Here is a 23,377-nt window from a genome sequence, read left to right as displayed (position 1 = left end):
TCTCTCCTGGTAAGCCACACCTCGTGGTGCTACCCAGATTACTAAATATGGGTTAAAGGAAGATGTGAGAGTTAACCAATAAGAGGCTGAAACTATGGGCCAGGCAGTTTTCTTTATTAATTAACCAATAAAAGAAACATAGACAGATAACTCTCCTCCATCATTTCCCAGTTAACCAATAAGAGGCTGAAACTATGGGCCAGGCAGTGTTTTAAAAGAATACAGTTTCCATGTAATTATTTCAGGTGTAAAGTTAGCCGGCCGCCGGGTGGCGGGACGCAGCCCCGCCGTTTCGCACTACAATCCAGAGGACCAAGGTTTTATTTCCAGGACTTACAAGGAAGCTCACAACTGTCTGTAACTCCAGTTCCACACAATCCAATGTCCAATTCTGACTTCTAAGGACATCAAGCATATATGTGGTATGCAGACATACATGCAGGCAAAACACTCATACACATAAAATTTTAAATTTTTTAAATAAAAATTAAAAACTCTGATACCCTAAGTCTGTTAGAGGAGAAATCAGGACATACACTTCAACTTATAGGCACAGGAAAGAACTTCTGAACTCCTGTGACCTCCACTGTGCAGGCATTAAGACCACCCACTGACGAGTGGTCCTCACTACACTAAGTAGCTTCTGTGCAGCAAAGAATGCCATTATCTGAGTGAAGAGGCAGTCTGCTGTATGGGGTAAAGTGGGGTAAAAACTTACCAGTTATATATCTGACACAGGGTTAGTGTCCAGAATATCCAAAGAACTTAGAGAAAGAATTAAAACCAGGAAAACAAACAACCCAATTGAAAACTGGGCCCTATCCAGAGCTCTCAAAAGAAGAAATACAAATGATGCCAGGCAGTGTTGGCGCACACCTTTAATCCCAGCACTTGGGAGACAGGCAGGTGAATCTCTGTGAGTTCGAGGCCAGCCTGGTCTACAAGAGCTAGTTCCAGGACAGCTAGGACTGTTACATGGGGAAACTCTGTCTCGAAAAACAAACAAACAACAAACAAAAAAAAAACCACACACACACAGTCACAGTTGGTGGAGTGCAAACTGGTGCAGCCACTATCTAAAGCAGTGTGGAAGCTCCATAATAAGCTAGAAATGGACACGGCACTCTGGGCACTTTCCCAAAGGACTTCACTTCCTGCTGCAGAGATAGAGTTCACCTACTGATGCTCTAGGCACAGCACCGGGGCGGAGACTGCCGAGAAGTCCATCCATGGTGGATAATCAAAACATGGCACATGCACACAGTGGAGTGGTTTTTCATCTTTATAGAACATGGAATCCTCAGGATGGATATAATCATTCTGAGTGAGGTAACCAAGATTCGGAAGGACAGATGTCCCCTCTCATATGTGGATGGTCGTTTTCTTTTTGGTATTTCCAGACAGGGTTTCTCTGTGAAGCCCTGGCTGAACTGGAACTCATTCTATAACCAGGCTGGCCTTGAACTCAGAGATGGGCCTGCCTCTGCCTCCCAAGAGCTGGAATTAAAGGAGTGCACCACCACCGCCTGGCTCAGTGTTTTTACTTTTAGCCTACTGGTATGGGACAATTCTGTATTCTGTCAATTATGTTTTAAATAAACGCTGATTGATCAGTTGCCAGGCAGGAGGTATAGGTGGGACAAGCAGATAGGAAGTAGAGGCGGGGAAATGAGAACAGGTGTATTCTGGGAAGAATGAAGCTCTTTCTGCAGTCCTGCCCAGATCACGGAAGAAGCAGGATGTGACCTGCCCTGCTGAAAAAGGTACAGAGCCATGTGGCTAACATAGATAAGGATAATGGGTTAATATACTTTATAAGAGCTAATACGAAGCCTGAGCTAATGGGCCAATCAGTTTTATTACTTATGGAGATCTCTGTGTGATTTTCTTTGGGACTACTGGCTGTGGGAACCAGGCAGGACAGAAACCCCAACAAGCAGGACCTCATGTTATAGCCTACAGAACTTTTAAATTTTACAATACCATGTTCAAATAACAAAAATCTTGCCACCAAAATAGCAACACAACTAAAGCAGTTCTTTGGCTTAAGAGTAGCAATAACTAGTTAGCTGGATGAAGTGGCACACACATGTAACCAGATACACAGAGGGTGAGACAGGAGGACCACAAGGTCCCACACAGCCTAGGCTACATAGGAAAAGAAGAAAGAAAGGAGAGATGAAGGGAAAGGAGGAATGATAGATTTAAAAATTAAAAAAGAAAAAGAAGAAATAATTTAATATGCCCAAGAAAAGCCATTAATGAAATAGAATTAGTAAACTTGCAACCTCAAATAAATGAATTAACAGATATATACTATTATTATGCATTTAAAATAACATTTTAGTAAATATTAGAAAAAGATCAATAATTATCAAATATTTTTCTTCCTTAAATTTGTCTTTCTTAATAACTTTGAGCAATGAAAAAAACTGAGCAACAAAGTTGCTTAAATAATATTTCCTTATTATTTTTGTTTTGTTTTTACTTGTTACAGTAAGTACTGAACTCAGGGTTTTATATGTGCTGGTCAAATACACTAAACCCCCAAACATTTGCTCATTATTTTAAAGTCTGTTTATGGAATAAATTAGATTCTAGATTTCTAGGAAGTACTTTACATTTATCCACTCCTTTCAAATTAACATTCAGAAAAAACAATTATGAAAACCCTCCTTTCCTCCTCTCCCAAGCCACCTCAGAGGAATTCTGAAACACAGGCTGTAACTACACAGAGAGGACCAAGAAGTGCGTGATCACCCACCAAGCAGGGCACCCCGCTCTCTAGGTCCTCCATACAGGGGCAAAACCCTGGGCTCCTCCCCCACCTGACTCAGCTTCTCTAGCCAGCCAGCAGGCAAGTCTCCTGCAGGTAGACTACTCCAACAGCCCACTCCATAGATCGACCCTATAAGCTACAAGTCCCGTTCTGCCCTCAAACCCTCCTAACCCCCATGACCTCAGACAAACTCTGAAACAGGCTGCAACTACACAGAAAGAATCAAGAGACAAATTCTGACGCACAGGCTGTGAATGCACAGAGTGGACCAAGAGAGAGGGCCAAGAAAGCGGCTAAGGGAGACATCAGCAGCTCCCTGAGACACAGACAGTGACAGTACAAAGCAGACCAAGAACAGTTCCCAGAGACACAGAAAACAGCTGCAAGGATTGGACCAGAAGGTAAAGACACTGCTTGCACCATCTGGAGGAAGATAAGGGTAGGTACCAGTGCAAGAACACATTCAACAACCTGAAAAGCAACACGGCAACACCAGAACCCAGTGGTCACATAACAGGAAGACTTGATCATCCTAACCCAGAAGAAGCAGAAGAAAATAATTTTAAAGTTAATTTTATGAGGATGATGGAGACCTTTAAAAAGAAAATGAAAAATTCCCTTAAATGGAGGAAAAGATAAACAAAAAACTTTAAAAAATCAATAAATCTCTTAATGAAACCCAAGAAAACTAAGAAAAAACAATCAACAGGTGAAGCAAACAGTTCAAGGTTTGAAGACTGAAATAGAGGCAATAAAGAAAACACAAACCTAGGGAATTCTGGAAACAGAAAATCTGGGTAAATGAATGGGAACTACTGATGCAAGCATAACCAACAGAGTACAAGAGATGGAAGACAGAATCTCGGGTGTTGAAAATACTAGAGAGAAAATAGATTCATCGGTCAAAGAAAACGTTAAATCCAACAAATTCTTAACACAAAACATCCAGAAATCTGGGACACCATGAAAAGAATAATACAGATAAAAGGAGAAAAACTCCAGGTGAAAAGGCACAGAAAACATATTCAACAAAATCATAGAAGAAAACTTTCCCAACCTAAGAAGGATATCCCTATGAAGGTACAAGAAGCTGACAGAACACCAAATAGAATGGAAACAAAACAAAAAGGTTCCCTTACCATATAATAATTAAAACACATATTCATTAATGAATAAAGAAACTGGCTTGGTCTATAGCAAGGTAGAACTTAGGCAGGGAAAGCTAGGTTGAATGCTGGGAGAAAGAGGGCAGAATAGGGAGAAGACATGGAGCCACCACCAGAGATAGATGAGCTGAAACTTTTCTGGTAGACCATGACCTCATGGTGATGCATAGATTACTGGAAATGGGTTAAATTAATATGTAAGAGTTAGCCAACAGCTGGGCGGTGGTGGCGCACGCCTTTAATCCCAGCACTCGGGAGGCAGAGGCAGGCGGATCTCTGTGAGTTCGAGACCAGCCTGGTCTACAAGAGCTAGTTCCAGGACAGGCTCCAAAGCTACAGAGAAACCCTGTCTCGAAAAAACCAAAAAAAAAAAAAAAAAAGTTAGCCAACAAGAATCTGAAGCTAATGGGCCAAGCCGTGATTTAAAAAAAAATAATTAAAACACAAAACATACAGAATAAAGAAAGAAAATTAAGAGCTGCAAAGGGAAAAGGTCAAGTAACATATAAAGGCAGACCTATCAGAACTGCACCCAACTTCTCAATGGGAACCTTGAAGGCCAGAAGGCCCTGGAAAGATTGTTGTAGATACTAACAGACCACAAAGGCAAGCCTAGCACTATACCCAGCAAAACTTTCAATCACCATTGATGGAGAAAAAATATTCCATGACAAAACCAGATTTAAACAATACCTATCCACAAATTTAGCCCTACAGAAAGTACTAGAAGAAAAACGCAAACCCAAGGAAGCTAACTGCAGCCACAAAAGTATAGACAACACAAAACCTTACACCAGCAAAACCCAAAGAAGGAAAACATACAAACACTTACCACTGAAAAATAATGGGAATTAACAATCACTGGTCATTAATATCTCTTAACATCAATGAACTCAATTCACCTATAAAAAGACACAGGCTAAAATAATGGATATGAAAACAGGATCCATCCTTTTGCTGCATACAAGAAACACATCTCAAACTCAAAGACAGACATTACCTCAGAGTAAAGGGTTGGAAAAAGACTTTCTAATCAAATGGACCTAAGAAACAAGCAGATGTAGCTATCCTAATATTTAACAAAGTAGACTTCAAACTAAAATCAATCAGAAGATATGGATAAGGACACTTTATACTCACAACAGGAACAATCCATCAAGATAAAGTCTCAATCCTGAATATCTATGCCCCAAATACAAGGGCACCAACATATGTAAAAGAAACTTTACTAAAGCTTAAACGCACATCAAACCACAGACACTAATAGAAGGAGACTTCAAAATCCTTCAAAATCCCACTTTCCCCAGTGGACAGGTCAACTAGACAGAAACTTGACAAAGAAGTAAGAGAACTAACAGATATCATGACTCAAATGGACTTAACATCTACAGAACATTCCACCCAGACACAAAAGAATACCCCTTCTTCTTAGCACTTCCTGGAACCTTCTCTAAAATTGGCCACATACTCGGTAACAAAGCAAACCTCAACAGATACAAAAAAAAATAGGAATAAACTCCTGTATCTTATTGGATCACCACGGTTTAAAGTTAGAATTTAACAACATCACTACTCTCAGAAACCCTTTAAACTCATGGAAATTGAACAGTGAACTATTGAACCACCCCTGGATAAGAATGAAATACAAAAAGAAATTAAAGACTTGATAGAATTCAATGAAAATGAAGGCACAACATACCCAAAGCTATGGGACACTATGAAAGCAAAGCTAAGAGGGAATTCATAGCACTCGGTGCCTAAACAAAGAAAGTGGAGAAATCTCACATTAGTGACTTAACAGCACACCTGAAAGCTCTAGAACAGAAAGAAGCAGACTCACCCAGGAGGAATAGACAACAGGAAATAATCAAATTGAGGACTAAAATCACTAAAATAGAAACAAAGAAAACAATACAAAGAATCAATGAAACAGCTGGTTCTTTGAGAAAATCAACAAGATAGACAAACTAATCAGACTTATTCAAACTAATCAAAAGGCAGAGAAAAAACATCCAAATCAACAAAATCAGAAATGAAAGGGGAACATAACAACAGACACTGAGGAAATCCAGAGAATCATTAGGCCATACTACAAAAACCTGTACTCCACAAAAATTGGAAAATGTAAACGAAATGGACAATTTTCTGGATTGGTATCACATACCAAAATTAAATTAAGACCATGTGAACAATTTAAATATGAAATAGAAGTAGTCATCAAAAAACAAAAACAAAAAACAAAAAACCCAACCAAAAAAAGCCCACAGGGTCAATGGTTTCAGTGTAGAATTCCACCAGAACTTCAAAGAAGATCTAATACCTATACTCCTCAAAGTGTTTCACATAATAGAAATAGAAGGAACATTGCCAAACTCTTTTTATGAGATTACAGTTACCCTGACACTGAAACCATACAAAGATTCAACTAACAAAGAGAATTACAGACCAATCTCCCTCATGAACATTGATGCAAAAATACTCAATAACATACTGATAAACTGAATCCAAGAACACATCAAAAAAATAATCCACCATGATCAAGTCAGCTTCATCCCAAAGATGCAGGGATGGTTCAACATACGAAAATCTATCAATGTAATTCACCATATAAATAAGCTAAAAAAAATCATCTCATTACTGAAAAGGCATTCAACAAAACCCAACACCCCTTCATGACACAACATATTTAAACATAATAAAAGCAATATACAGCAAGCCGACAGCCACCATCAAATTAAATGCAGAGAAACTCAAAGCAATTCCACTAAAATCAAGAATAAGGCAAGTTTGTCCACTCTCTCCATATCAATTCAACATAGTTCTTGAAGTTCTGGCTACAGCAATAAGACAACAAAAGGAGATTAAGTGGATACAAATTGGAAATGAAGAAGTCAAACTTTCGCTATTTGCAGATGATATGTTAGTATACATAAGTGGCCCCCAAAACTCTACCAGGGAACTCCTATAGCTGATAAATACCTTCAGTAATGTGGCAGGATACAAGATCAACTCAAAAAAATCAGTAGTCTTCCTATACACAAATGATAAAGAAACTGAGAAAGAAATCAGAGAAACATCACCCTTCACAAAACCACAAATAACATAAAATATCTTGGGGTAACACTAACCAAAGAAGTGAAAGACCTGCTCAACAAGAACTTTAAGTTTTTGAAGAAAAAAATTGAAGAAGATACCATGTAGGCAGAGGTCGCTCATCCGTTCCCAGCTTACCAGACCATTAAATAATCACTCAGAAACTATATTATTTAAATCACTGCTAGGCCAATTACTTAAGCGTATTACTAGCTAGCTCTTATATCTTAAATTAACTCATTTCTATTATTTTATATTTTGTCACAAGGTTCGTGGTTAACTGGCATGTATGTTTCATCCAGGGGGCCACATGGCTTCTCACTGACTCCATGTTTTCCACTTAGCTCTACTCTACCCTATTACAGGCCAAAGCACCTTCTGTATTCATTAACCAATAAAAGCAACACATATACAGAAGGACTTCCCATATCAGTGATAGAAAATAGAAAGATCTCCCATGCTCTTGGATAGGCAGGGTCAACATAATAAAAATGGCAATCCTACCAAAAGCAATCTATACATTCAATACAATCCCCATCAAAATCTCAACACAATTCTTCACAGACCTTAAAAGAACAATATTCAACTTCATATGGAAAAACAAAAAATCCAGGATAGCCAAAACAATCCTGTATAATAAAGGAACTTCCAGAGGTATCACCATCCCTGACATCAAGCTCTATTACAGAGCTACAGTAATGAAAACAGCTTGGTATTGGCATAAAAATAGGCAGGTTGACCAATGGAATTGAATTGAATACCTGGATATTAATCAGCACACCTATGAACACCTGATTTTTGACACAGAAGCTAAAATTATAAAACGGAAAAACGAAAGCATCTTCAACAAATGGTGCTGGCATAACTGGATGTCAACATGTAGAAGGATGAAAATAGATCCACGGCTATCCCCATGCACAATACTAAAGTCCAAATGGATCAAAGACCTCAATATAAATCCAACCACACTAAACCTGATAGACAATAAAGTGGGAAGTAACTTTCAATGCATGGGCACAGGAGACCACTTCCTAAATATAACCCCAGTAGCACAGACACTGAGAACAACAATAAATAAATGGGACCTCCTGAAATTGAGAAGCTTCTGTAAAGCAAAGGATACAATCAGTAAGACAAAAAGGCAGCCTACTGATTGGAAAAGACCTTCACCAACTCCATATCAGAGAGAGGACTGATCTCCAAAATATATAAAGAACTCAAGAAACTAGACATCAAAATATAAAGTAATCCAATTGAAAAATGAGGTACAGATCTAAACAGAGAATTCTCAACAGAAGAATTTCAAATGGCTGAAAGACACTTAAAGAAATGTTCAACATCCTTAGCCATCAGGGAAATGCAAATCAAAATGACTCTGAGATACCATCTTTTAACTGTCAGAATAGCTAAGAACAAAAACACCAATGATAGCTTATGCTGGAGAGGATGTGGAATAAGGGGAACACACCTCCATTCCTGGTGGGAATGCAAACTTGTACAACCACTCTGGAAATCAGTATGGCAGTTTCTCAGAAAATTGAGAATCAGCCTACAGAAAGACCCAGCAATACCACCCTTGGGCATATATGCAAAGGATGCTCAACCATTCTACAAGGACATTTGTTCAACTATGGTTATAGCATCTTTATTTGTAATAGCCAGAACCTGGAAGCAATCTAGATACCACTCAACAAAAGAATGGATAAAGAAAATGTGGTACATTTACACAATGGAGCACTTCTCAGAGTTAAAAAAACAATGACATCTTGATATTTGCATGCAAATGGATTGAACTAGGAAAAACCATCCTAAGTGAGGTAACCCAGACCCAGAAAGATAAACATGGTATGTATTCACCCATAAGTGGATACTAGCTGTAAAGCAAAGGATAATGAGCCTATAGGCCACGACCCTAGAGAAGCTAAGCAACAAAGTAAACCCTAAGAAAAACATATATAGAGCCCCCGGAGAAGGGGAAACAGACAAGATCTCCTGAAAAAATTGGGAGCAAGGGAGTAGGGGGAGAAGGGAGGGTGGAAGAGGAGACGAAGGGGAGAAGGGATGGAGGGAGAAGTGTTTGAAGAAATGGGATAGTCAAGATGGGGAAAGGACAGAGATGGAGAACAAGAAAAAAGATACTGGGCTGGAGAGATGGCTCAGTGGTTAAGAGCATTGCCTACTCTTCCAAAGGTCCTGAGTTCAATTTCCAGCAACTACATGGTGGCTCACAGCCATCTATGAGGTCTGGTGCCCTCTTCTGGCTAACTGTATACATAATAAATAAATAAATAAACAAAAAAAAGAAAAAAGATACTTTGATTGGGGGAGCCATTATGGGGCTAGCAAGTAACCTGCCACTAGAGAAATTCCCAGGAATCCATAAGGATGACCCCAGCTAAGACCTTAAGTAATAATGAAGAGGATGCCCGAACTGGCCTTGTCCTATAGTAGAATTGATGACTGTATTAAAATGTCACCATAGATCCAGAAACTGATGGACACAGGGACAGAGACCCACAGCAGAGCATTGGGCTGAGCGCCCAAAATTCAGTTGAAGAGTGGGAGGAACGAAAATATGAGCAAAGAAGTCAAGACCATGATAGGGACACACACTGAAACAGTTTACCTGAACTAATGGGAGCTCACCAAGACCGGCAGGACAGGAAAAGAACCAGCATAGGACCAAACAAGACCCTTTAAATGTGGGTAACAGTTGTATGGCTGGGGGCAGACTGCAGGACCACTGGCAGTGGTACCAGGTTTGTCCCTGCTGCTTGTACTGGCTATATGAAACCCATGTTCTTTGGATGGATACCTTGCTCAGCCTGGATATAGTGGGGAGGGCCTTGGTCCTTCCAAGTAGCAATGTGCCTTGCCCTTGCTGGGGAGTGGGTGAGAATAGGGGAGAAAGTGGATCAATGGGAGGAGGGGAGGGAGTGGGAACTGGGATTGGTATGTAAAATGAAAAAAGTTTTTTATAAAAAAATAAAAAGAAGTCATGAGAAAAAAAACATTACTAGCCCATCCCCATTTTGCCTTTGAGAAAAGCTAGCTCATTTATATCTGAACAAAGAACTAAGTCAATTGTTCATGAACTTGTTCATGCACTCACTCATTTAACAAATACTGAGTACTGACTGCATGTACCATTCCAGGCACTGGAAAGAGCAATAATGAAATCAAAATAAAGTCCTATCCTCAGAGATCATTCTAGCTAGAAGAGAAAAAAACAATAAAATATCTGAAAGCACTAAGCACTACTGAAAAAATAAAGGGGAAGCACAAGACCAAGATCAGTCATCTATTTTGGATGCCTTTAGTTTGAAAATTCTTGTAGTCATTTAGGTAGAAATAACTAACAGGCAATCAGACACACAATTCCAAAGTACAAGGAAGACTCTCTGAACTAGAGACTGAATACAAAACAGATAGATAGATGATAGATAGATAGATAGATAGATAGATAGATAGATGATAGATAGATAGATAGATAGATAGATAGATAGATAGATAGATAGATAGATGATGGATGGATAGATATATAGATAGATGGATAGATGGATGGATGGATGGATGGATAGATAGATAGATAGATAGATGATAGATAGATAGATAGATGATGGATGGATAGATATATAGATAGATGGATGGATGGATGGATAGATAGATATAGATAGATGATGGATGGATAGATATATAGATAGATGGATAGATGGATGGATAGATAGATAGATAGAGAGAGAGAGAGAGAGAGAGAGAGAGAGAGAGAGATAGATAGATAGATAGATGACAGTTCCTAGGAATGGTGGAGGAGAAAGGTTATTAGAGATACACAGGAGAGCATAGTCAGAGGCAGGGGCATCTGGGAGAGTCCAAAGTGAACATGACCCATGTGAGGAGACAGGGATAGCAAGGAAGAGGGGAAAAGACAATGTTTTAGTTAGGGTTTCTATTGCTGTGAAGAGACACCATGACCATGGCAACTCTTATAAATAAAGGAAAATATTTAACTGAGATGGCTCACTCACAGTTTCAGAGGTTTAGTCCGTTATCATCATGGCAAGGCATGGTAGTGTGCAGGCAAACATGTTTCCCAAAAGCGAGCTGAGAATTCTACATCTTGATCCAAAGACAACAGGAAATGAACTGAGATACTAGGCATGGCTTGAACATATAAGACCTCAAAGCCCACCTCCACAGAGACATACTTCCTCCAACAAGGTCACACTAACTCCAACAAGGCCACACCTCCTAATAGTGCTACTCCCTTTGGGGGCCATTTTCTTTCAAACCACCACAGAGGGGAACTGGGTACAGCAGCCAGGTGGCCCAAAAGCGAAAGTAAGAGAAAAAGCCAGGTAATATAATATAATCCAAAACAGTTGGATTATGTAGGAAAGGGCAGTTGGAGGAATGGCAACCTATCTCCTGGGCTGGAGAATTTAGGGTAGAAAGTGAGGTATGCCAGTCAGGATGGCCCTGTAACTGGTAGGGACTGAGGATGCTGGGAGAATCTGGTGGTCAGATCTGCTTTGATGTGTTCCGTAGGCACCTCAGTCATTTGTCCTGGGTGTGAAAGCTGACAGCATATTTATGTCATCCAAAGGTACAAAGCAAGAATGTACAGTCAGGAGAGAAGAGACCAGGTCTGCAAATGTGGCTATCCAAACTGAAAAGTTCTATGGGATCTGAGATAAAAATGGAATCAACTTTAAAAATGTAGCCAATGAGTCAGGAACGATGGTGTAAGCGTACAAACCTGTCCTCAGGAGGATGAGGCATAAGGACAATGATCTGAGCCAGCCTGGACTAGAATACAGCAAGACACCTCAACAAACAAACAAATAAACAAACACACACACACACACACACACACACACACACGTGGTAGAAAAACAATAGAAAAAGCAGAGGGTACCATGTCCTGAAAGCCAAAAGAAGAGCATTTTCAACAAGGAGGTGCACACACTCCCCTGTCCCAAGTACAGCTGAGAGGAAGGCAAATCTGGGGAGTACTCAGGTGCTGACCAGGAAGCTGCTACTGGTTCTGATTGGTGGAGGCGGTAGGAACAAAACTGAATAGGAGGGAACTACAAACAGCCAGTATGGCTTTCTCCTGGAGTCCTGCCATACAGGAAAGAAAAGAGACATACAAGGAGACATGCCGTCAGGTTATTCAAGACAGAAAAACTGTCTTAAACATGCCTTATGTTGATGGGGAATGAACCACTGGAAGAAGAAACTGTTGGCAGAGGAGGGGAAGAAGTAAAAGGCAGGGAAATTGAAGCTGGAGAGATGGCAAAAGACAGACAGACAAACAGATGATTTGGGATTCTACTCTGTATGTTATGAATATGTTTTATTGCCATTGGTTATTAAAGAAGCTCTTTCAGCCAATGGCTTAGTCGAGTAAAGCTAGGCAGGAAATCCAAACAGAGATATATAGAGAAAGTAGAGTCAGGGAGACTCCACATCGCTGCCAAAAGAGAAAGACACCAGCTACCAGCCAGAACCTTACTGGTAGACCACACCCTTGTGGCAATACACAGATGAATAGAAATTGGTTAATTTAAGAAGTAACAGTTAGATAGAAATATGCCTAAGCTATTGGCCAAACAGTATTGTAATTAATATAGTTTCTGTGTGATTATTTGGGTCTGAGCAGTCGGGAAACAAAAGAACAGTCTCCGCCTACAGACAGAGACAGGAGAAGAAAAAAATGAAGGCAGAAAGACTTTAATATTGTCATCTAGGAAAAAAGTAAAGAGATGTGAAATCCCATGAACTACTCTAGAGAATGCAAACAGTCTGGCACAACTAAGAGCAGCATGTGTTTCTAGAGTTGGACTACATGGATGGGCAGACAGGAGAGGACCACAACCATCTTCTCTGCGAACACGGAACAAGAGAGGATGGGAATTCCAACACTGTCCACAACACCTCCAGAAGAGCAAACAAGCCCGACAGACTGCAGTCTCGCCTATTTTCCTTGGTTTGTAGAAGACAGAAAACATCCAAATAACCCACTGCCACTTGCTTTAAAGACTAACCAACTCTTTTAGAATCAACTGTTTCCATATTATGAATAAGTCTATGACTATCAAAATACCCAATATTTAAAATGTGTCAGGGAAAACTGTGCACAACAGAAATGTTTTCCAAAAGAACAGGCTCAAATATGGAAGCACAAGTTGTAGATTTCTTTGTTGTATATGTAAAATATATGCAGACGTAGCTATAAATATAAGCTGCCTTTGTTTTTAAGAGGACATCATTGTAAGCAAATGCAAAGATAATAATAATACTGGTACACATAACTTACAGTTCTTTTATAGCTATGAACCTTAAAATTAAGCATCACATCAGAGAAGATGTACCAATATTTAAGCACTGCAATACCCACTCTGTCCATCCTCCTTGTACCAGCCTGATTTACCAGGAAGAACACTACTCCAGCATAAGTGCTGGTGCTGGTATGAACTCCTAAGCAAAGCACTTAACATTTCTTTAACTGAGAGCTTTCAATTACAAAATGTTAAAAATCTTATGGCTTCCAGGTTTTCTTGTGAGGTACTACATCTGAGAGCTTTACAAAACATAACACATTACAACTTGCTTAAGACTTAAGTGTCTTCAGGCCATCCACACACACCCCCAAATAGAGCACAGTCCACAGCTGACAGACGGAGTCTGACAGTCGGTTAGCACGGCCACCGTCTCTTTATGACCTTACCTTGGAATGAGCAGGCCCGCTTTCACTCAGAAGCTTATACTGGGGTTGGATGCTATGGAAACGGGCTAACTCATTTACCAGACACATTGGAGTTTTCTCTTTGGGGTTTGCCATTTTATCGTGGAGAGAAGCTGCAAATAAAAAGGCTATAAAGTGTTTGTCAAGAATGACTTTTAAAAAGGGAAGAAAAACTAGCGTTGACTTTTTTTAGACTAAAGTCAGACTGCTAAATTATTTTCATGAATTTGTATTTAAAACTTTATATCGTGTAATGTCTTCTATCACATGCAACAGAATGTAGCAAATCTTCAACAATAGACAAAGGTTTATTTTTCTTATCTAAGCTATTCTCTATGTACATATAATACCACCATAATACTTAAAGATTATAAAATAGCTTTTAATATATTATTATAACTTTTCTTTTTGTCTCAAAAAAACTTTTACCATCATCAGGTAAGTTTCTTGATTCTTATTACTACAAAAGTACATTTTGTCTGAACTCAAACTCACTATGTAGACAAGGATGCCCAGTGCTGAGATACTAGTCATGAGCACCACATCCAGTCTCATGTGGGGTCTGAACCCAGGGCTTTGTATGGTAGGTGAACCCTCTTCCAACTACGCGATAGCCCTAGCCCAGTATCTGTGTACCTTTTGTCAAACAGTCAATGCTGTATCAAAAAGAACAAAAAGAGGTAGGAAAATAAAATTAAATGCTCACATATAACACCCACCACTAAAACTGTTAACATTTTCTACATTTGTTTTGAACACTATTTTATAATTATAAACATTTTCTTTAAAAAAATTACTAACAGTACTTAATTTTCATAGGGTTCCTTTAATCTTCTCCAATGATTACCAACATGAATTTAGAATGTACTCTTCCAGGTGAGTGTTAAATGCATTTGCAAATATATCTGTAGTCATAAGTAAGTAGTCGCCATATATTTGGTTTTTCGTTCACATTGACAGCATTATAATAAATATGTTTTTTTTCAAATATTGTCTTCACTCTTTGGTATGTTGGGATTTTAACTGGCACGAATTTCCATATTACCTTTTAACAAATACAGAATTTCCATGGTGCTACTGTAGTGAGATTTTATCCACCATATACTGAGACATTCTGTAGTTGCGTTCTTCACTCTCTGAAAAGCCAAATGGCTCTCAGAATGAGTGCGCCAAATACCCTTCCTCTGCTGCAAACCTGGAAGTCTGGAATACAGTCATATATCTTAACTTCATTTATAATTTGGTGTTTACCTAATGCCATCCCACTAGTGTCTAGACATTTTGTGTGTTCCTACGTCACTATTAAAGCTAACCATTTTATGTTACGGTCACCATGAAAGGCCTCTGCTGGTTCTTCTTAATTATATCCTAGAGCTGTCAATCTTTTCCTACTATGGCTTGTGCTTTTTGTGTCCTAAGAAATTCTTTCATAACCTACAAGGTCATAGTCTTAAGCTCATTAAGCCTCTTCTCCTCCTGTAAAATGAAAGTGTGCAATCTATCCTGCTGCTAGGGGCGCGGCCTACAGTCCTGACTACGTCAAGACTGAGTAGGGACATCTCTTGAGCCCAGGACTTTAGAACCAGTCTGAGCAACACAGGGAAACCTGTCACAATAAAAATAATAAATACAAACAAGGACGAAAGAGGAGGAAAGGGTCTGCTTACCTCATAAGACCCCATCAGGCTAGGATTTTACAGGCGTGCTATGGTTATTACAGTGCACGTTACTACAGCTTTAGAATGTCTTCTCAGCTCCAGAGTCAATTATTTTATCCTATTTTCCTTTACCTCATCTACAGACACATTTAACTTGTTTAGTTTTTATTTCATCTCCCATTTATCAAGGCCAAAAAATTTCAAGATCTAAGCATCAAACATGCAAGCACATCCCTGCTAAATCTGCTGAAGCAGTACTAGTGCGTGGAGAATACATAAGGAAAGAGGCCAACTTAGCAACATCATCTACAAACTTAGACTGAGGTTTACTATACAAAACAAGACTCTTTCAAATCTGTAACGTTAGCGGGTACAATAAGATGGTATAATGCCTTATGAATACTATGGTTATAAATGGTTTCTTAAGAAAGCTACGTAGATAGTCAGTAAAGCACAAGAAGAACCTAAGCAGACAAACTGCAGAGCTGGCACAGCTAAGGACTGAGTACGCCATTCTGAGTATCTGGCAAGAGAAAACGCTTCCTATGCTGCAACCCTGGAAGTGTGGAATACACTTTCCAAAAAGTACAAAGTAGCAACATGTGGTATAAACCTTTTCTTTCATTTATTTTTGACTTTGCCTTCATAAAATTAGTGTGAGTCCAATAAAATATCTCAATGTATAACAAGTTTGGTGCAAGATCCTATCTGATAAAGCTTCATAACTAAAATCAAAATGCTTGAGAATAGTAGATTAGAAAATAATTATAGCTGATGATTTCTTTCCCAGCTGTAAACAGTTTATCATTTTTCGTTTGTCTGTTTAGGATAAGGTCTCAGTACGTAGGGCAGCCTATTCTGGAACTTTCTACTTACCCCAGTTGATCCTAAGTTTCTAACTGTCCCAGTCCTGGCTCCCTAGTGCTGAGAACACAGACATGTGCCTTCACACTGGGCTTGTTGCCTACTTAATCAGAAATCTTTCTAGTATTAACTACTTCACAGGTCGCAGAGAAAGTAGCTACAAAACTATAAAACAAAGTACTCTCTAAAGAAGCTGAGCTACAGGCTAGGCTGTAATTCAGCAGTACAGCTTGCATGACAGGCATGAGTCCTGCTGGGTTCAATCCCTAGCAGTGGCGAACTGAGACAGATAGACATACTCTAATATAACATGATATGCAGCTATATATTTTCAAAAAACTAAAGGTACCGGTAAGTCTGGAGCGTAGCCCAGCCCCTGGCATCACCCCATCCCCCGGCCTGGGAGCTGCATTAGTCTAGACTCCAAATCGCAGCATGCCAGGTCCTGCCACTCCCAGAGTATTTAAGTTTGGTTTGGTTTTGAGACAGTGTCTCACTATATAGCTATGGTGGGCCTGGAACTCACTGCATACACCAGGACTGACTTGCCTCCCCGTCCCGAGTGCTGGCATACAAGTTGTGCACCACTGTGTCCCACTGTATTGTATGTTTTTAAAGAGGCTACTACTAATATATTTTGAAATGTGCTTCATGAGATTTGAGTGGCTAGAATAATAACAGTCTCTTTTAAATAAGATTAACAGTGACAGATTTCACAATATAAGACTGCCATTTGGAGAGAGCCACTGATCCATCAACAGTTAAAAGCCTGTTTCAGGTATCAGCCTGTCATACATCCATGACTTTGAGAAAGTAATAAAATCTTACTTTCAATACAGTAAATCCACTAAGCTGCTCATTCTCATTGGATGGTGGTATATAAGGAAGCACAAGACACTATTAACAGTAATTAAATATTTATTACTAATAATTATAAATTAGTTGAAATCATTTATTAAAACTATTGTTAATAGTTTTATAAAATTTTTCATGGATTTCTAAAGGCAAGCATTCTCAATCAAAATGTTCTGTTAGGATTAACTGATTTTACACATACAAATATATTTCTTTAGTATCCTTTGATACTCATATCCTTGAGACTCAATTACTATTTTCCCCTTGGGTCATTAGAATGCCTTAAATTTCCCTCCTCTGAAAACTCCCCAACTATTATATAAATTATACTTACTTAGCTTCTCTTATCTACATAAGGGAATATTCTAACTTAATTGATATGAAATTCATTTACATGTAACTTGAATAAAATATTTATAAAGCATATGTATAATAAAATATTACAAGAAAAATATATATCAAAGAATATATAAATATACTGTGTTCTAGATATACTACATTTTCACAACAACCCTAAGCTTCCTGAGTGCTAACTCTACAAACTACAACAGTAAAGTTTCCAACATTTAGGTAGACTGTCTCCACCGAGATGTGTGGTGGGAGAAACAGGAACTACAAAGGCAGCATGGTGGGCACCGTAACAAGGCTGTTGTTACAGGGGCTCCTGAGGCACAGGGGATGTGGAAAGACGGGTTTTGAAAGACTAATTAGAGAAAAGAAGATCTCATCAAAGTCAGAAGACAAGAGAAAGTCAGCTGGAGCTTTTCAAAGAGACAAATGAAAGTATACAAAAGCCCAAACTTAGAGCTGGACATCTGTAATTGCAGCACTCGGGAGAGGAGGTGAAGGGCAAGTCCACATATAGAGTGAGACCTGGCCTCCAAAAGGGAAAGAGCAAGAAATGCGGAGACACAGCTCAGTAGCAGAGCCCTTGCACAGGGCCATGTCTGGCGCCAGTACATCAGCAAATCAAGTGGATCATGAGCAGAATGCAAAGGGATGGGGATTGGAGAGATGATGTGGTGGTTAAAAGCACTGGACCAGGGACCAGGGTTCAATTCCCAGCACTCACAAGATGGCTCACAACTGGCTGTAAATTCAGCCTCAGGGGAATCCGATACCCTCTCCTGGCCTCCACTAGCATTGCACACATGTGATGCACAGGCAAAACAGCCATGCACATAAAATAAAAGGTTAAAAACATGGTTTAAGGATTGGGAGATTTGAAACAGGAGACGGCACTAAACCCACTAGAGCAGCAAGTGTTTCCTAAAGGAGCACTCAGAGCAGCAGATGCCTACAATGTCATGCCCATCAGAGCTACCACTGACAAGGCCGTCCACCTCCTCCTGCTAACTGCAGCTTTTCACCCCAGAGTCTCCTTCCACACCCTGCTCTCCCTATTCTCTGCTATGGAGGGAACCCATCACAGTGTGCAAGAAAGAAAAAACCTTTTAAAGGCAAAAATAAAAAATAAAATCATTTTTAAAATCCAAGAACAAAGTAATTTGCCTCTCAGAGACTTGTTTTCTAGAGAAAATGTGGCTATCTGTCCAGAGTTAGTAAAGTTTTGAACATTTTAATGTTCAAAATGAGCCTAACATTTAAGGCTGTCCAAGCAAAGACCACTGACGGGCTACTCAGGTACTAAACTAATTTATATCTATCCACTATGAAAACAGTACGTTCATGTCTTAAACATAAATTCCAAAAGAATTAAAATGCTGCTTTTATAAGTCATGATGTCTCCTCACAGTAATAGAATAGTAACTAAGACAGGGTTGCCAACAGAAATTAATAGTATTTAGGGGTACACTGTTGATGAAAATGTCAACTGTACCTATCATTTAGAAGGCAGTAGCACATATATGAATAGCATGGGAGACTTAAATATGATGTATGGTGAGAATCTGAACAGCAAGAACCAGAAAGAAGCCAAGTATGTTATTGATCAACAACAACTTCCCAATTTGTTCTTTTATAGATCACATTTTTTGCATTGTATTTTAGAAGTTATTATCTAATTGGTCTCAGAGTTTCTAAAAGTATTACATTTAAGTTCACAGCTATTTCGAGTTCTAGTGCCATCTGTGGTTCTCTTTCCTCTGCTCTAATGACTTTTGTCAATGAATGGCTTTATCTCTGAAAGACTTACTCTGTTCCATCAATCTGTCTACTTTTATGGCAATACTATCTTCCTGTAGCATTATAATAACTCTTGGTTCGTGGACAGTTGGCCTCTTATGCTATTCTTTTGCACTGTTGTTTTGGCTCTCTAAGTTATAGAATCTTTATGTGAATTTTTAATGTTTCTCCATTTTAACAATAAAGTATATAAGATTTGGAATATTACTATCTTGAGACCAATATTTAGTAAAAATCAACATGCTAACAAAGTTGTCATACAATTCATGAAAATGATCTGTAATTCTGCCTGATCGAACTTATCTAATAGGTAATTTCTCTATAAGGCACATCAGAGCGTTCCTTAACTAGGGACACTCCACAGACTTCAATGACATCCCTTAGCGTTGTTTTAACACAAGCACAGAAGCTCAGGCGGTGTGACAGTGAGAGACTACGAGAAACCTCTTGCTAGCAATGCAGATGCTAAAAAGAATGTAGATGGGGCTTGTTCCATCTCAGGTGGGGATATGTATGTTGAGATAATCAGAATTTTCACGATTCCACGAGTCTGTGAATAACCATCAAAGCAAAAGGACTCGTGGATTACAAATAATTTCGCAACTAGAGCAATTCAGAGAAACTCAACTCACAAAAAATTAGTGAACAGTGAAGATCGACTTTCTCAGTTTATACAGGTGCTCTTTCATTTCTCTCAGCAATAATTTGTAGTTCTCAATTTTCTATAAAATATTTCCCTAGATTCAAATATCACTATGAAAGTTTTGGCCTTTTTGGTTTTAGTTTTGGTTTTCTTAGCTGAGAATTGCTATATACACCAGGCTGACCTCGAGTTTGTACCAACTCCCCTGTCTCTGCCACATGGGTTCTGGGACTGCAGGTGTATGACACCAAACCCAGCTATTTCACATTTTTAATAATCCTGAAAGCATTACTTTTACATCATTTTGGAAGTCTTATTAGTATACTTTAGAAAAGATTGGTTTGTAATTGTCCTTATATCCTACAACTCAAATACAGTCACTCATTAGCTTTAGCAGAATCCTGCCAGATCTTCTACACAGGCAATTAGGTCACTTACAAATAAAGACAATTGTATCCCTCTTTCCAAGGCTGGGTGCCTTCTCTCGCTTAACTGCACAGGCTAGAATCATTAAGCAAATAAAATACTACATGGGACTAATGAAAATGAATATCTTTGTCTTGATTTCTTTCCAAAGAGTTCAACTTTTCACCAGTAAACAAAATTTAAGCTAATAATGTTTTCCTTTTTCCTTTTTCAATCTTAATTTTGAGATTACAGTATAATGATAGCACTTTTCCCCTTCGTCCCTCCAACCCCTCCAATGTAGCCCTCCCTGCACTCCTAATTCAGGGTCTCTTTTTCCACTAATTGTTATATGTATATATACAACTAGTTGTATGTTATATGTATATATGTATATAAATGTGCATATTCCTAAATATAAACTGTTCTTTATTAATGGTTAAGGAAGTTCTTTTCTACCCCTATTTTCTTGAAGACTGTTATCAAGAACAGATAAATTTGTCTTTACAGTATAAACAAGTTTAATAATTAAATAGTAATGCATTATCAAGATGTTTACAATTTCTCATAAAACAAAAGGAAAAATATTTAAAAGAGGCAACCAAGCAGCAAAATTCCTAACTTCAAACCAAATTATATGTTACTAATTTTTTTGTTTAATGTTTACACACACAAACACACATCTTTGTCTGTCTTCTGCTAAAGGCTTGAGTCACATTTTAACTCTGTATCTCAAAGTCAAAATTACAGCTTCTTCTGCCAGAAAAGAAGTCCTCTCAGTATGGAAAGATCTTTAAAGTAAGAAGCAAGGATCTCATGCTTCAGCATTCTTGCTCTTAGCGGTGAGCAGCAGTTTTGCTGGCAGAGGCTAACCCACCATCAGCACCCAACAGCTGAAATGGACAGCTCCAATGCAGCGTCATCAAGTCTCACACAGACAGGCCTGATGGCACACAACCATGGCGCAGTACTCAGCAAGACAGCAGCAGCGAGTTCAAGGCCAACCTAGTCTACACAGAGAGTTCCAAACCAGCAAGCTGCACATGTTAAGGCCCCGTCTCAAAAATTTTAAATCACATTTAGCTTCTCTTGCTGATCCTAGTAACAAAATTAAAATAACTACATTCCATTTTTAACTTAAAATGCAAAACTGCATTCCAAACTCATGTTTAAGATTCTGAGTTAAGTTGAGCATAGTGACACACATCTTTACTCCCAGCAAAGGGAGGCAGGGGACAAGCAGAGAAGCAGGTGGATCTTTGTGAGTTTGAGGTTTGTCTGAACTACACAGTAAGCTCCACAACAGGAGACAGAGCCACAGAGACCATGATCTAAAAAGCAAACAAACAAACAAAAACCTAAGCAGTAGTGGCACATGCCTTTAATACCAGCACTCACTTGGGAGGCAGAGGCAGGAGGCTCTCTGTGAGTTTGAAGCCAGCCTGGTGACAGAGTGAGTTCTAGGACAGCCAAGGATACACAAAGAAACTCTGTCTCAAAAAAACAAACCAACAAAAAGATACTAAGTTAAACAGTGTATCTGCACATCATCATAATCGGTATTGAGATAGCCACAGGATGAAACTTTACTCATGTTTACTGATTATACATATAGAGACAATCAGTCAGAAAGCATAAACAACGCTATATGTTAAATAACAAATATGAAATGAAGCTGCCCATCAGAATTAACCTAATTAAGATCCTCTCTCACAGGCATGCTCAGAGATTCATTTTAATGCTGGAACTAAATCCCATCAAGTTGACAAACTGGCCAAACATTCTTCCCCGTAGTAAACAGTTGATTCAGAGAGAGCTGTCAGCACTATTGGGTTTGCGGAGATTTTGATCTACAGTACTGGGTGCTACCCCATGGTCTGAAACAAGCCAGACAAACACTCCACAACTGACCTGCATCATCCCAGCCCAGTCTGTTTTCCACAGGGTCCCATGATACTGTCACTACCATCAAAACCTGTCTTTACATTCCTATCTACAGGGCAGTCATAGAATCCAGGTGGAAGGTGTTAAATTGGTTTCTTTGTGGGGTGTTCTTTTGCTTTCTACAGTACTAGGAATTGAACCCAAGGTCTTAAATATGCTAGACATACATTCTACAGCTTAGCTATGTCCTCAGCCCTGGTGCTGGAGGCAGTGATGAGAAGCTGATGTGGGAGCTGGGAATAGAACCTGAGTCCTCTGGAAGAGCAGCACATGCTCTTAACCTGAGCCACCTCTCCAAACCAATTTTATTTTATCGATTGAGTCCTACTGTGTGATGCTAGCTGACCTAAAACTCAGTCTCAGACCTCTGGAGTAGTTGAGAGTACAGAAATAACCCACCCTGTCCTCTGTTTAATTATATCACTTTATGTCAGCTGAGTATGTGTTTTGATTTTTACTTCCTTATGGGTCATATGTTCACGTTTCTTGCACACGTAATTTTTTTTTCTTTTTGGAACAGAATTTCTCAGTAGCCTTGGAGATGTCCTGGAACTCACTCTGTAGACCAGGCTGGCCTCGAACTCACCAGGCCTGCCTCTGCCTCCCGAGTGCTGAGATTAAAGGTATGCACCACCACTGCCTGGCAACACACATAATTTTTACATAATTTTTACATAATTCACACTGTGAATTTTGCCGTGCTGTGCTGGGTGTTTTTCATGCCTATACTTCTTCCCGAACTTTATCTAGGCTGCAGCTAAGGACACAGAAGTAGTCTGTTTAAGTCTTGCTTTTGTTGACTGGCTGCAGAACAGCGTCATCTCACGTGAGAGAGAATGCAGACTCATTCCACAGCTAGAAAGCCTCCAACCCTCCAGGGCTCCAGCAACTGCATTGCTCGTGCTGTGTGCTCCTCATTTCAGACTGCTACAGCAGAACACCAAGACGACTGACTTACCAAAACCACAGACTGACTCCCTGCTGGGTCTGCGAGGCCCAGTGCTGCAATACCAGTACCAAGGCAGTGAGCTGAGCAGCAAGAGAACAAGACAGCAGAAGTGGGCCAAATTCTCT

General features: G+C 39.3%; 1 protein-coding gene across 6 annotated transcripts in view; it reads right to left on the bottom strand.

Moving 5' to 3' along the window:
• The window catches only part of Stau2 (staufen double-stranded RNA binding protein 2), a 207,730-nt gene that overhangs the window by 158,705 nt on the left and 25,648 nt on the right, over positions 1-23,377 (bottom strand). For 2 of the 6 annotated variants that reach the window (XM_038347676.2, XM_038347675.2), the window contains exon 3: positions 13,772-13,902. The exons of the other annotated variants lie outside the window; for them this stretch is intronic. In XM_038347676.2, the coding sequence (XP_038203604.1) occupies positions 13,772-13,885 (114 nt within the window). In that variant the 5' untranslated portion in view covers positions 13,886-13,902. The remainder of the gene's footprint in view (positions 1-13,771; positions 13,903-23,377) is intronic. 6 annotated transcript variants of the gene reach the window in all.

Source organism: Arvicola amphibius, chromosome 11 (genome assembly GCF_903992535.2).
Source record: "Arvicola amphibius chromosome 11, mArvAmp1.2, whole genome shotgun sequence".
Lineage (NCBI taxonomy): Eukaryota > Metazoa > Chordata > Mammalia > Rodentia > Cricetidae > Arvicola > Arvicola amphibius.
The sequence above is the reverse complement of the archived record's forward strand: the minus strand, read 5'-3'. Positions and strand labels throughout refer to the sequence as shown.